General features: G+C 50.1%; 1 protein-coding gene across 1 annotated transcript in view; it reads left to right on the top strand.

The window, feature by feature from the left end:
- ITGA9 (integrin subunit alpha 9) overlaps nucleotides 1-11,530 on the top strand; it is a 313,829-nt gene that overhangs the window by 177,111 nt on the left and 125,188 nt on the right. Inside the window, exon 11 of the mRNA XM_030887657.2 lies at nucleotides 739-889. Within this exon, the coding sequence (XP_030743517.2) occupies nucleotides 739-889 (151 nt within the window). The remainder of the gene's footprint in view (nucleotides 1-738; nucleotides 890-11,530) is intronic.

Raw genomic sequence — 11,530 nt, 5'->3', positions numbered from 1 at the left:
CTGCATCTGGCTCAGGTGATCTCAGACAGCCTCTGTGTCTTTGTGCATCTCACAGGATTCATGGGACTAGACAGGCAAATCGACTCCTCCTACCATAGCCCTGTGACTATCCATGGGTCACTAAAATGCACATACTTAGATGCCCACATTCCAGTGACCATGAGAAGGACAGGGAGAGAGTCTCCTTACTGCCCTCCCCACTTGTCTTGAGATTCCCCTAAATCAGGAAAGGTATCAGAATGCCAAGGAAGCAAATATAACAGTCATCCTACGTTTAATCATATCCTATGCAACTAGTTGACTGGTTAAAGACTGGCCGATGACATCCATTCATTTGATCCCAAACGCAAATCACATCAGAATTATCATCAAGTACATGTCCATCTTCATCCTCCCTACTAATACCATCCCTGGCCCATACCCTCCTCCCCTCTCCTGAGCTACTTCCTCATTCCATCTCTCCATCAAACACTCACCTTCCTTCTCTTCCCTCTCCCAATTTTGGACACTACTCCTCTGCCATCTACAAAGGCAGAAGCAATCGCAAGGGATGGTGTGAGCTCTATCAGAACACCTGATTGTCCAAGAATACGGGGCTGGTGAGAGAGCTTCCTGGGGCTTGCTGCTCTGATCCTGCTCTGCGCTCCACCTCCCAACCTCCAACTCTTCCTTGAGGCCGCATGTCACAAAGTGTTCAGCCTAGAGGGGGCGTTGATTGTGGTTTCTTTTTCATTGCAGCACTGATGAGAAAACCCACTATTTGGCTCTGGGGGCTGTGAAGAATATCTCTTTAAACATCTCCATCTCCAACCTCGGGGACGATGCCTATGACACCAATGTGTCCTTCAACGTTTCCCGGGAGCTCTTCTTCATCAACATGTGGCAGAAGGTGAGTAAGGAGAGCACCCTTTATCCCGCCGACTGCACTTGCTAAGGGACTGTGATTGTCGGTTAGATATGCGAGGGCTCCTCAAAGACAATTCCTTTACATGGAGTCCTGTTTGGAATTATTTGAATATTTCCTCCTGGACTCAGAAAACATGTCAACACAACCAAGGAAGAAGCCATGTTACCGAGAGCCAGAGTGTCTGTGTTTCACGCTGCCTCCTTGACCTCTCCTTCTGCAGTTGCATGTCTGGCCTCGTCTCCTTGCTGGCAGATAGTCCGTCTCCAGCTCGCACACACTCTGCCAGCTGCCAGGCAGTGGCTGCGTAAACAAAGGCAGAAGTAAAGACAGGTCACTGCTGTTATCACCAAGCATGCACTTAAGATCCATTAGAGAGCCGTGTGCTTTGTCCATCCACCATCCTTGTAATTTAGTTATGATATATTTTGGTACATTGAGGGGTGATTATATGCATGGATTGCTTGAAATTCTTTAGCGAGAATACATATGTCTCTGAGTGAGATGAGTTAGGAGCGTAACTCGGAGACTGTGTGCCGAGCCTTCCCTTCAGATGTGAGGAAGCTGCGTGAGGGTTTGTCCACCAGCTCCAATGGCTCAGTCGCTGGGATTCTCTCTAGGGCAGCGGTTCTCAACCTGTGGGTCGCGACCCCTTTGGGTGTCAAACGACCCTTTCACAGGGGTCACCTAAGACACTCGGAAAACACATATTTCTGATGGCCTTAGGAACCGAGACAGCGCTCCTCTATCCATCTCCAAGTGGGTCTGCCCACATGCAGATACGCCCACCTATGACCCAGCGTGAAGACTGTTACCCATGCTACACCATGCGTCAAGACAAAATTTCATTTATTTGTAATTAGAAATAAATATTTCACGATATGTAATTACATATTGTTTTGGGGATAAATCACTATGCTTAAATTATGTTCAGTTTGTAACAACGAAAATACATCCTGCATATCAGATATTTATCTCCATTGCGATTCATAACAGTAGCAAAATTACAGTTATGAAGTAGCAATGGAAATAATGCTATGGTTGTGGGGGTCACCACAACATGAGGAACTGTATGAAAGGGTCGTGTCAGTAGGAAGGTTGAGAATCACTGGCCTAGAAGGTGACTGTGTGTGTGTGCAGGTGACCAGCCCTCTGGTCAGTCCTGGAAAACGTGGAGAAGGCACGTTTTTGTAGCATTTGCTACATTATCTTGCAATCTTCCTGGGGAAAATGCTCATTTATAAAGTTATTCAAGGACATACAAGTTATTAAATTTAAAAAGTACATAGTAAACAGGGAATTAAACAGAAGCCATTTTCTAAGTATTGAAAATAGTAACCCAATGTGAAGAAGCAGTTGCTACCACAGTAAACACCGAAGGAAGCCTACTGCCATCTCATCGATTCTGACTCCGGCAGCCCCACAGGGCAGAGTTGGAACTGCTCCGTAGGGTAAGCGAGGCTGTACATCTTCACGGGAGCAGACAGCCTGGTCCTTTCCCCTTGGCCCTGCTGGTGAGTTTCAACGCCCACCGTGCAGGTCAGATGCTTACCCACTGTGCTCCCGCCACTCCTTACTATAGCAAATGTAGCGTTTAAATGATTAGTCAGGAAACAAGTCTGTAATCTCCGCTATGCCAATAAAAAAAATGGAGAGAAAACAGATATTGTCACTCCTCCTGCTTCACAATCTTCCAATTACAGTTCAGGCCCCTCAGCTGTTCAAGCAGGCCATGCTGAGCCTGGCTCTCCCTGCCTCCTTTCTTCCCAGACAGGTGCTGCACTGTGCCTGCACAGCCACACGTGGAGTAAGCCGCCATTCATTAGCAAAGATGGCTTTAGCCTGGAACCCCACCCCCACCCCCACCCCTCACACACTTTCCCATTTTGCTTAATGAATGAATCTGCCCTCATCTCTAAGCTTGGATGTCACTGATACAGGCATCTTGCTGCATAGGATGTCTCGGATGGATGGATGGGTGGATGGGTGGATGGATGGATGGATGGATGGATGGATGGATGGATGGATGGATGGATGGATGGATGGGTGATTGGTCATCTTTCTTGTCCGAAGTCACAGGGCAATTCATGGCTCAGGCCTCCAAAGGACCCAGCATCTTCTGTTACTACCTAGTCAATTTATGGTAGCTGCTGACACTGCACACAAAAGTCCCCTAAGGTTGATTTTTCTATCTTTCAGTATATGAGTGTGCTTTCATTCATTGACTGTGGTCCTTCCTGTAAAGGGAGCTGTTTATAAAATGTGGGGCACACACGGACGGTTATCTGCCGATTCTCTCTGCCATAAAGAAAGCCAACCTGTCATAAATGGGACTTAATTTGCTGGTGTCTGTCCTGCTGCCTGGCGGCCATGTGCTGTTTGACTGGAGCCCCATCTATACTGGCCAACATCTGGGTTTTGGCAGTGGACAGGCCCAATGGATGCCCCCTGGTTCCTGCCACGCAGGATCTGGAGGTTTCCTTGGCAAGGCGTCACTACAGCGTGTGACGACGGTGGGCTCTCCGGCAGAGCCAGACATCTGCCTGAGCTGGTACGAGAAGAGAAAGCAAAAAGGAAGAGAAAAGCGCAGTTTGGAATTGAGTAGTACACGGCATCACACCGTGTCAGGGTTAGCACTCACACTGGAGTCTGTGCACGGAACTCCGCCGCCCCCAGCACAAGTCCACAAGATATAATGTGGGTGAGGGTTCTGGAGTTGGATGGCCACAGGGCCCTGGTGTCACAATAAAATCTAGTTTGACCTTTGCTGCAGGGGCTCCTAGCACAAAGGGCGTTGGCTTTTCTTGACTCTGGAACAGGGTTAGGTTGGTTTGAACAGCAGTTAATTGAGAACATGCTAAGTGCCAGCCCTTTGGACAGTGGTTCCCCACCTTCCTCATGCCGCCCGCAGCCCTTTCATACAGTTCCTCACGTGGTGGTGACCCCCAACCATCAAATGATTTTCTTTGTTACTTCATCACTGTCATTTTGCTATTGTTATGAATCGGGTGACCCTTGTGAATGGGTCATTCAACCTCCAAAGGGGTTGCGACCCACAGGTTGAGAACCGCTGGCCTAGAGGCTAGGGTAGAACTGCCCTTGTGGGTTTTCAAGGCTTTCGGTGTTTATGGGAGTAGAAAGCTTCATTGTTCTCTCACGGGGCGACTGGTGGTTTCCAACGGCTGACCTTATAACTAGCAGGCCAGCATGTAATCACAACACCGCCAGAGGTCCCTGTAGAGGAACAGTGGCAGTAAAGTTGTTTTTTTATTTTGAGTTCAGGTGTACGTCTCCATGGTTCTGCCCATAGGGCCTACCATCAGGTGCAGAGGTGCAGTCACTAGCAGTTGTAAATGGGCCGGAGCTCCCAGGAAAGTGCCGGTGATGTGGCTGGGACTCGGCACCATCAGCTAGAGGTGCCCCGTCGCCACATTCTAGGCCACTAGACCTTGTGAGAACTAGTGTTCCACACCTCTTCAGGGGCCGGACGAGGCAGGTGTTGTAGGGGGGTGGCGAGGGTCAGGTGTGGGGCGTGGGAAGCGGTGAAGAACGTGGAAGGCTGGTGGATTCCTGCCTCATCTACGTACTCGCTGCCATCGCGTCATGGCCACCACAGGGCAGGGCAGAACTGCCTCTGCGTTTCTGAGCCGGCACGTCTCTGTGGGAGCAGGAAGCCCATCTTCCTCCCAGCCTCAGCCACAGGCTTGCCAGCACCCGTCAACATCCGACTGTTGACTGGTGGGGACGAGGACCAGTGCAGCCAGGGTTCTTTTTCAATAAAAACCAGAAATCCACATTTTTATGTGAAATCTTGTGGCTCTGACAGCTAATTAAAATGTTTTCTGAACCTCGTCTGGCCCAAACAAAACATGTCCTCTGACCGCATCCAGCCTGGAGGCCAGTGACTGGTGGCCTCCAGCCGCAAGCTCCTTCCATATGTTCCAGCCCCGTTCCCTCCTGGCTTGTCGCGTGAGTCTGCATTTCGGATAGAGCTTTGTCTACATCCTTGACTGTTTCAGATCCTTCCCTCAGCAACAAATAAGCTAGCCGAGCAAGCTGGGGGTTGGGAACCTTAACGCGAGGTAGCAGTTACACTCTGGGTTGTGATCCGAAAGACCATAGTTCAAAAGCACCAGCCGCTCCATGCTGGAAAGATGAGGCTTTCAACTCCCACAAAGAGTTATTGTCTCAGAAACCCACTGGGGAACTTCTACCCTGTTCTGGAGACACCGTGATTCAGAATCGACTCGATGACAGTGAGTTGTTGGTTTTATGTGTTTGGAGAAAGTGGGGGGTGGGGGTGGGGTGGAGTAGTTCATCCCAAATGTCATGTACACTGACATTTTTTTAAAATTTATTATTATTATTTATTTGTTTAAATAATTTTATTGGGGGCTCATACAGCTCTGACCACAATCCTTACATCCATTCATTGTGTCAAGCACATTTATACATTTGTTGCCATCATCATTCTCAAAACATTTGCTCTCTACTCAAGCCCTTGGTATGAGCTCCTCATTTTTTTCCTCCTTCCCGGCTCCCCCCATCCACTGAAATTTTGTAGCAAATGTTTTAGGAAACTATTTGCAGGTCGAAATCATTGTACTTTTGGCTGATAGCAAAAAGCAGATCAGCTGGGGACTGGAATTTAGGAGCTGTGAGCAGCGAGGCAAGCTAATGGGCAGCTGGGTGGCAGGTATAGAAGGGAAATCTGGCTTTGGGGTGGTCAGCCTCGGAGTTCAGAGTCCAGCCCTGCTGCTTGGGATCAGTATGACCTTGGACGAGGCCATTTCTCCAGGCCTCCAGCTTCTTCCCTAGAAAATGGAATTGTGCTGAGGATGAAACAAGCTGGCTGCGTGGGCATGAGGAGCACCCACCCACGGTAGTGCCTACTCAGGGCAGGTACTCCTGCCACGCCAAGTCCACGCTGTATATGCTCAGAGGACGCATATTGCTCCTCTGTCCAGACCGAGATTCGGTGCTAAAGGGGAGAGGGAAAACAAAAGAATGTAAGACTTAAGATGGAAACTAGGGAGCATGTACTCTCACTTTTAAACTGAAAATCAGGACTCATGACCTTCACCATAGATTGAATGTATGTGTACATCTGTGTGTGTGTGTGTGTGTCTTCCTACAGTCCCCCCAAATCAAGACAACATTAACCTGAACTTTTGTACACGTGAACAACTGCCACTGTAGAGACAAGATGACGCCACTGTAGCAATGTGAACGATTTAGCTAGAAAACGTAGGAAGCAGTGAGTTTTTGCCAAGGAGAGAGGAGCAAGCTGGGGAGAGAAGGGGCGGGTGGCTGTACAGCTCAGAGAGTGTTGCCCAGGAGTTCAAGAAGGAAGACATGTTTGGACACTGATTTGGGAGGACTGTGTAGCATACAGTCTGCTTGATGAAGTTACAGGGTGGTGTGCTGTCCGGGTGAGCTCCTCAAATAATGGTTTGGGACAAGAAAAAGAGAACGCCATCACAGTCCCGGACTTGCACACGGAGAAACTGTTGGACAGGTGAATGCTTTTCTGTGTATGGTCTCCGTTTTAAGAATAATTATAACAAGTAGGTGCAATGTCACATCAGCTTTGGTAAGCCCACGCCAGTTTTTTTAAAGTTTTGGTTCTTAGGACTTCTGTTTTTCTCTTAATAAGGCTCGCTTTTCATTTGAATTTTGTTTTTCTTTGGTGTGTATTTGTTTTTGTTTCTTCCTATACTGTTTACTGAAACACCAGTGTTTTTTGGCGTGAGTATACTGAACTATTTTTGAAACTCTCATTCAGTACAGAATATTAGCATTTAGAGAATGAGGAATAAGAGGTTCCCCTAAAAGTGTCCAGGCATCAAGGTTAGGCCCTGGATCTTGAAACTGGAGCAAGGAGGCAACTCAAAGGTCGGCAGGAGGAATTGGTATGTCTTGGCAGGTCAGCAGTGAGGGGCTGGGTGTGCACTTTGAGAAGAGGGGTGGCAGAAAGACATTGGGTGGGCCGAGAACAGCAAGATCAGATACCACGAGGTGGCTCCTGCCACTGATGAAGTCTGCCGGTGCGAGGGCCTCGACTGGGAAAATGCACCGACAGGTGACTGAGTGGCTTGAGCCCACTGTTCAGTAGACCAGGTACCGGGGACATCCTGGAGGGAGAGCCAAGAAGCAGGAACAGGCCAGGAAAGAGTCGAGTGAGGAAGAGGGGCTGGAACCAGGGAATACGGAATCCAGCCTGGAGAACAGAGGCCTCCCCTTGCAGTGTGGTTTCCAGCCTTCCGAGCATGTTCACGTTCACCCAGCGTGCCAGTACTCAGCGTCAGCTGGCTGGAAGTCTCTGGAATTTGGCTGACAGAGCTGTCACACCCCCTTCTCGTGGTGTTGAGACCATTGACACAGAGTGACAGGGTCCTGTGTCTTGTCAATTCCTCCCATGGCATGGCCCGTTTTGTGGGGGCAGAGGAGTGATGTGACGTTAGAAGCTTCTAGAAGGAAAGTACACTTACGTGCGCTGCGCCTGGGGAGTGGGGGAATGGTTTGAGTGCTTTGTTGACTCAAGACTCCAAGTCGGCTTTCGAAGTGGTAAAGCACCACGTTCGCTTGGGTGGCTTCTCGTGGCTTGTTCTTGGTGAAAAGAAGCATACAGGGTGGCTAAGTCTGTTTTTCTTGCAAAGCAATTCTTCAAGGCCACAGCCACCTCCACAGCAGGAAGGGTAGCTAGGTGTCCCTTTCTCTGTGGAGTTTCTGTAGTCTCACTTCCAAGGCAGACCGCTCACGATGGCGCCAGGCAATCCTGCCGGTCCGGTTTCTAATCCGGGGAGAGCCGGGAGGACTTCGAAGCTTCTGTGTCTGCACACCTTGATCTTTGAGGGCGTTTCCTGGCCTGCTCCACACACAAGAACAGTGTGGGAAGTCAAACCGTTGGCCTGGACGCAGTGTGCAAGCCAGCCTGCTCCTTAGTGTGCAAGCAGATCGCACGCAGCCCCGGTTCACTCTGCGGCTGCTCTCCTTCCTGCGGCAGCCCAGTCCCTTTGTGTTCTGTGTTCTCTGGTGTCTTTCGTCAAGTTAATAGTAGCCCCGAGTTAAACGCAACCCTCAGATGTTTATAGTCATCTTGGCCCGGCCGTTAAGATGATGAATGAACTCGCTGCTGGCCCTCCTGAGAGAACCCTGAGGGTGGATATCGATACTCAGAAAATAATAAGTCGTTCCCACCCCCTTCCTGCCTTTCATCCGGTGCCGCAAGCCCCCTGGTGACTTTACCTTGAACTTCCTGTGTCACGCCAGGCGAGAAACGAGAAACCTCACCTGACTCCAATCCCAGCAGCCAACTCATTCATTCTTTCCCCTTGTTGGTCTCCCTCATTCTGCTGAACACACTGTTGCCGTGGACTTGGTTCTGACTCCTGGCGCCCCCTGTAGGGCAGCGAGGGAAGAGCTGGTCCAGAGTCAGCGTTGCCAAGGCAGCCTGGGCAAGAGCAGCTTGCTCCCCCCAAGCGAGCGAGCGGTAGTGGGTGTGTACCGCCAGCCTGCCGGTCGGCAGCCAAGTGAACCCCCATTCCCTGGAGACTCCTATTGGTTCTGAGTTGCTTCTGCTGGCCCTGAACCCTGTGCCTCAAGAGGACACGAGTGAGGGGCAGGGAGCGAGGCCCACTGAAGCCAGGTTTGTCACCCTCACCTGGACCATGCTGACCATCGCATTAGCTTTTCTTGACTCCATAGGCAGATCGCGCCGGCTCTTGAGCGGAACTATGTGCGGGGAGAGCGGCTGGGCCCTTCCTGTGGCTGTGGGGAAGTGGTGGAGGAGCCAGCTGTCCGTGGCAGATCACACTGTGGCCTCAGTGTTGCACAGTGGGGCTCAGTTTTCACATATATGAAAAGCTTCATCTGTGTACTCACTGCCTTTGGGAGGGAGGCCGCATTTTGCCGGAGAAATGTCAACAGAGCCGTCGTGGAGACAAGGATCAGTTGGGAGGGGTGTTTCCCAGAGCTGCAAGGCCTGCGTGAATCTGTGCAGGGCGTTGAGAAAACATGTGTTAAACCTCTGGGGCTCTGCCCACCCCCTAACTAACTGCAAAAGAGCAATTTAATAATTTCCTCTTTGAAAAGGGAAAGAGGGAGGCTTGCATTTGAAATCTTTTTCATGAAGCACATACCACCTCTTAAAACCCAAGCCATGAAAGCAGACTGCTACGCTAAGGCAAATAAAAGTCAACCCAAAACCTCAAGGAGAGAAACTTAGACCCCTCGGGCTGGGTTTCCCGAAACAGCCCCATGAAGACGGCTGTTCTAGTGGTTGGGCCGGGTGCCCTCCCCAGAGGCTGCAGGACAGGGGCAACCTCTGGCAGAGTTCGATCCTGAGGGTCAAGCCACACACACTGGCCCATCTCAAAGCCAGCAAGCCGGGTTTTCGTTCTCGCTCAAGCACAAGCTGGGTAAGGCCCACTCTGGGGGGAGGGGCCGTGGGGTCTATTCTCACCACAGCAACCCTACCTCGAGGAGTAGAAGTGCCTCCTAGAGTTCTGTAGACTTGCTCTTTATGGCAGTCAGTCACCAGGTCTATCTCCCATGGAGCCATCGGGTGGGTTTGAACACCCAACCTTTGGGATAATGGCCAACTGCTTCCCCATTACGCCACCAATGTTCCTTACCCACTGCAGTTGAGTTGATTCTAACTCATAGCAACCCTAGTCAGGGTTCTCATGGCTGTAATTCTTTCTGTTAGAAAACAGCCCCATCTTTCTCCCTCAGAGTGGCTCGTGGATTTGAACCACTGGCCTTGCGTTAGCTTAACACCTAGTAGACCACAGCACCATTGGGGAGGAATAAAAGCCCCAAGCATTTTCAACCTTCTGTGGGAGAGAGGCAGTCACACGCACCGACTTCGGAAGCCTGAGGACAGGCCACAGGCTGCTAGGAGTAAAGACAAGCTGAAGGCAGAAATGGGAGGGAGGGAAGGCGCATCTACCACAGGTTGGAGAAGGTCCAGGTCGGACAGTGAAAATACCTGCTGTGGTAGGTTTGTCTTTGGGCTCCATTCATCATGGCTCTTTGCACACCTCACATTTATTCCAGGAACAGCCTGTTGGCTGAATCTACAGAGTACCTCCATAACCCATCACCTTCGTATCACCACCACTGCTTCCATTGCTGGCTCAAGTCACCATCTTCTTTTTCCAGTAGCTTCCTTCAAATTGTACTTCCTCTTCCACCCTGGGCCCCTTCCCTCCCATGGTCTCTGATCTCATTGTCAATCTTAGGTCTTTACAAGACCTCTAAGTCCCTATAGATCTAAGCCATCTTCTGCCTCTCTGAATGCATCTCCTCCCACACCTCCTTAGCCTTGCTAAGCCACGGTGGCCTCCCGGTTGTTCCTTCCAATCACCAAGCCTGCGCCTGCCTCAGGGCCTTTCCCCTAGCTACCCCCACCATCCCCATCCCCAATATATTCATATAACCCACTCTGGTACTTCTTCCTTGTCTCTACTCAAATGTCCCTTTAGTAATACACTCACTCCCTGCCACCCAGTCTCTTCCAACTCACTTAGGACAGGGTAGAATTGCCCCTGTGGGTTTCTGAGGATTTATTTGTCATGGAAATAGAAAGCCTCATCTTTCTTCCATGGAGCAGCTGGTGGGTTGGAACTACTGACCTTGCAGCTAGTAGCCCATTGCATAACCACTATGCCACCAGGGCTCCTTAGGGGTAATCTATGACCCCTAAATCTCCTTCCATCCCCTTTACTTTGCATTTCTTCATAGAGCTTAATACTACCTGACATAGTACTTGTTGATGGTTTCTTGTCTGGCGCCTCCCACCGGATCATTAACCCGTCTGCTGTAGGATGACTTTTTTAGTCACTGATTTATCCCTAGCACCTGCCAATGGAGTACCGTTGTGAGGTTTCGTCCAATTGGTGCTGACGCCTGGTGACCCTGTGTACAACAGCATGAAGGCTGTCGCATCCCGCCCCACCCTCACAGTTGGGGTTCCGCTTGAGCTTATTGTTGTAGCCACTGGATTGGTTCAACTCAATGAGGCTCTTCCTCTTGTTCCCTGGCCCTCTGCCACGCAGGATGTTCTTTTCCTGGGGCTGGCTCCTCCTGCCAACACGCCCAAAGTACACGAAATGAAGTCTTCATCTTCTTCTTTTTTAAGGAACCGTTTGGCTCTACTTCCAAGACAGACCTGTTGACGCCTTTAGCCATCCGTGGTGTATTCCACATTCTTTACAGACACCATAATTCAAGGGCACCGACTCCCCTCAGTGCCTCCTATCCATGGCCCAGCTTCCCCATGCGAAGCATGGTCAGGGCCAGGAGCACCTCAACTCTCCAAGGGACATCTTTGCTCCTGAACATTTTCAAAGAGGTCTCTCACATAAAGGACATAGTTGCCCAGTGAAATATGCCATTTGAGTTGACCACTGCTTTTATGCAGGTGTTGAATACTCATTTCAACAACGTGTATGCTAAAACTGTGTGATAATCGGTACATTAGAGAAACAAATTCACAGAAACTCATGTATAAGACAGAGTTTTATACAAAGGGTAAGTGCACATCAAGAAAACACCCCAACCCAGTGCTGCCCAAGCCCACAAGTCCAACATTAACCCATATGTCCGACACCAATCCACAAA

This window comes from Echinops telfairi, unplaced genomic scaffold (assembly GCF_000313985.2).
Source record: "Echinops telfairi isolate 266 unplaced genomic scaffold, ASM31398v2 ScPeMD7_7420;HRSCAF=8458, whole genome shotgun sequence".
NCBI lineage: Eukaryota > Metazoa > Chordata > Mammalia > Afrosoricida > Tenrecidae > Echinops > Echinops telfairi.
This window is presented reverse-complemented; position numbering and strand designations above follow the sequence as displayed.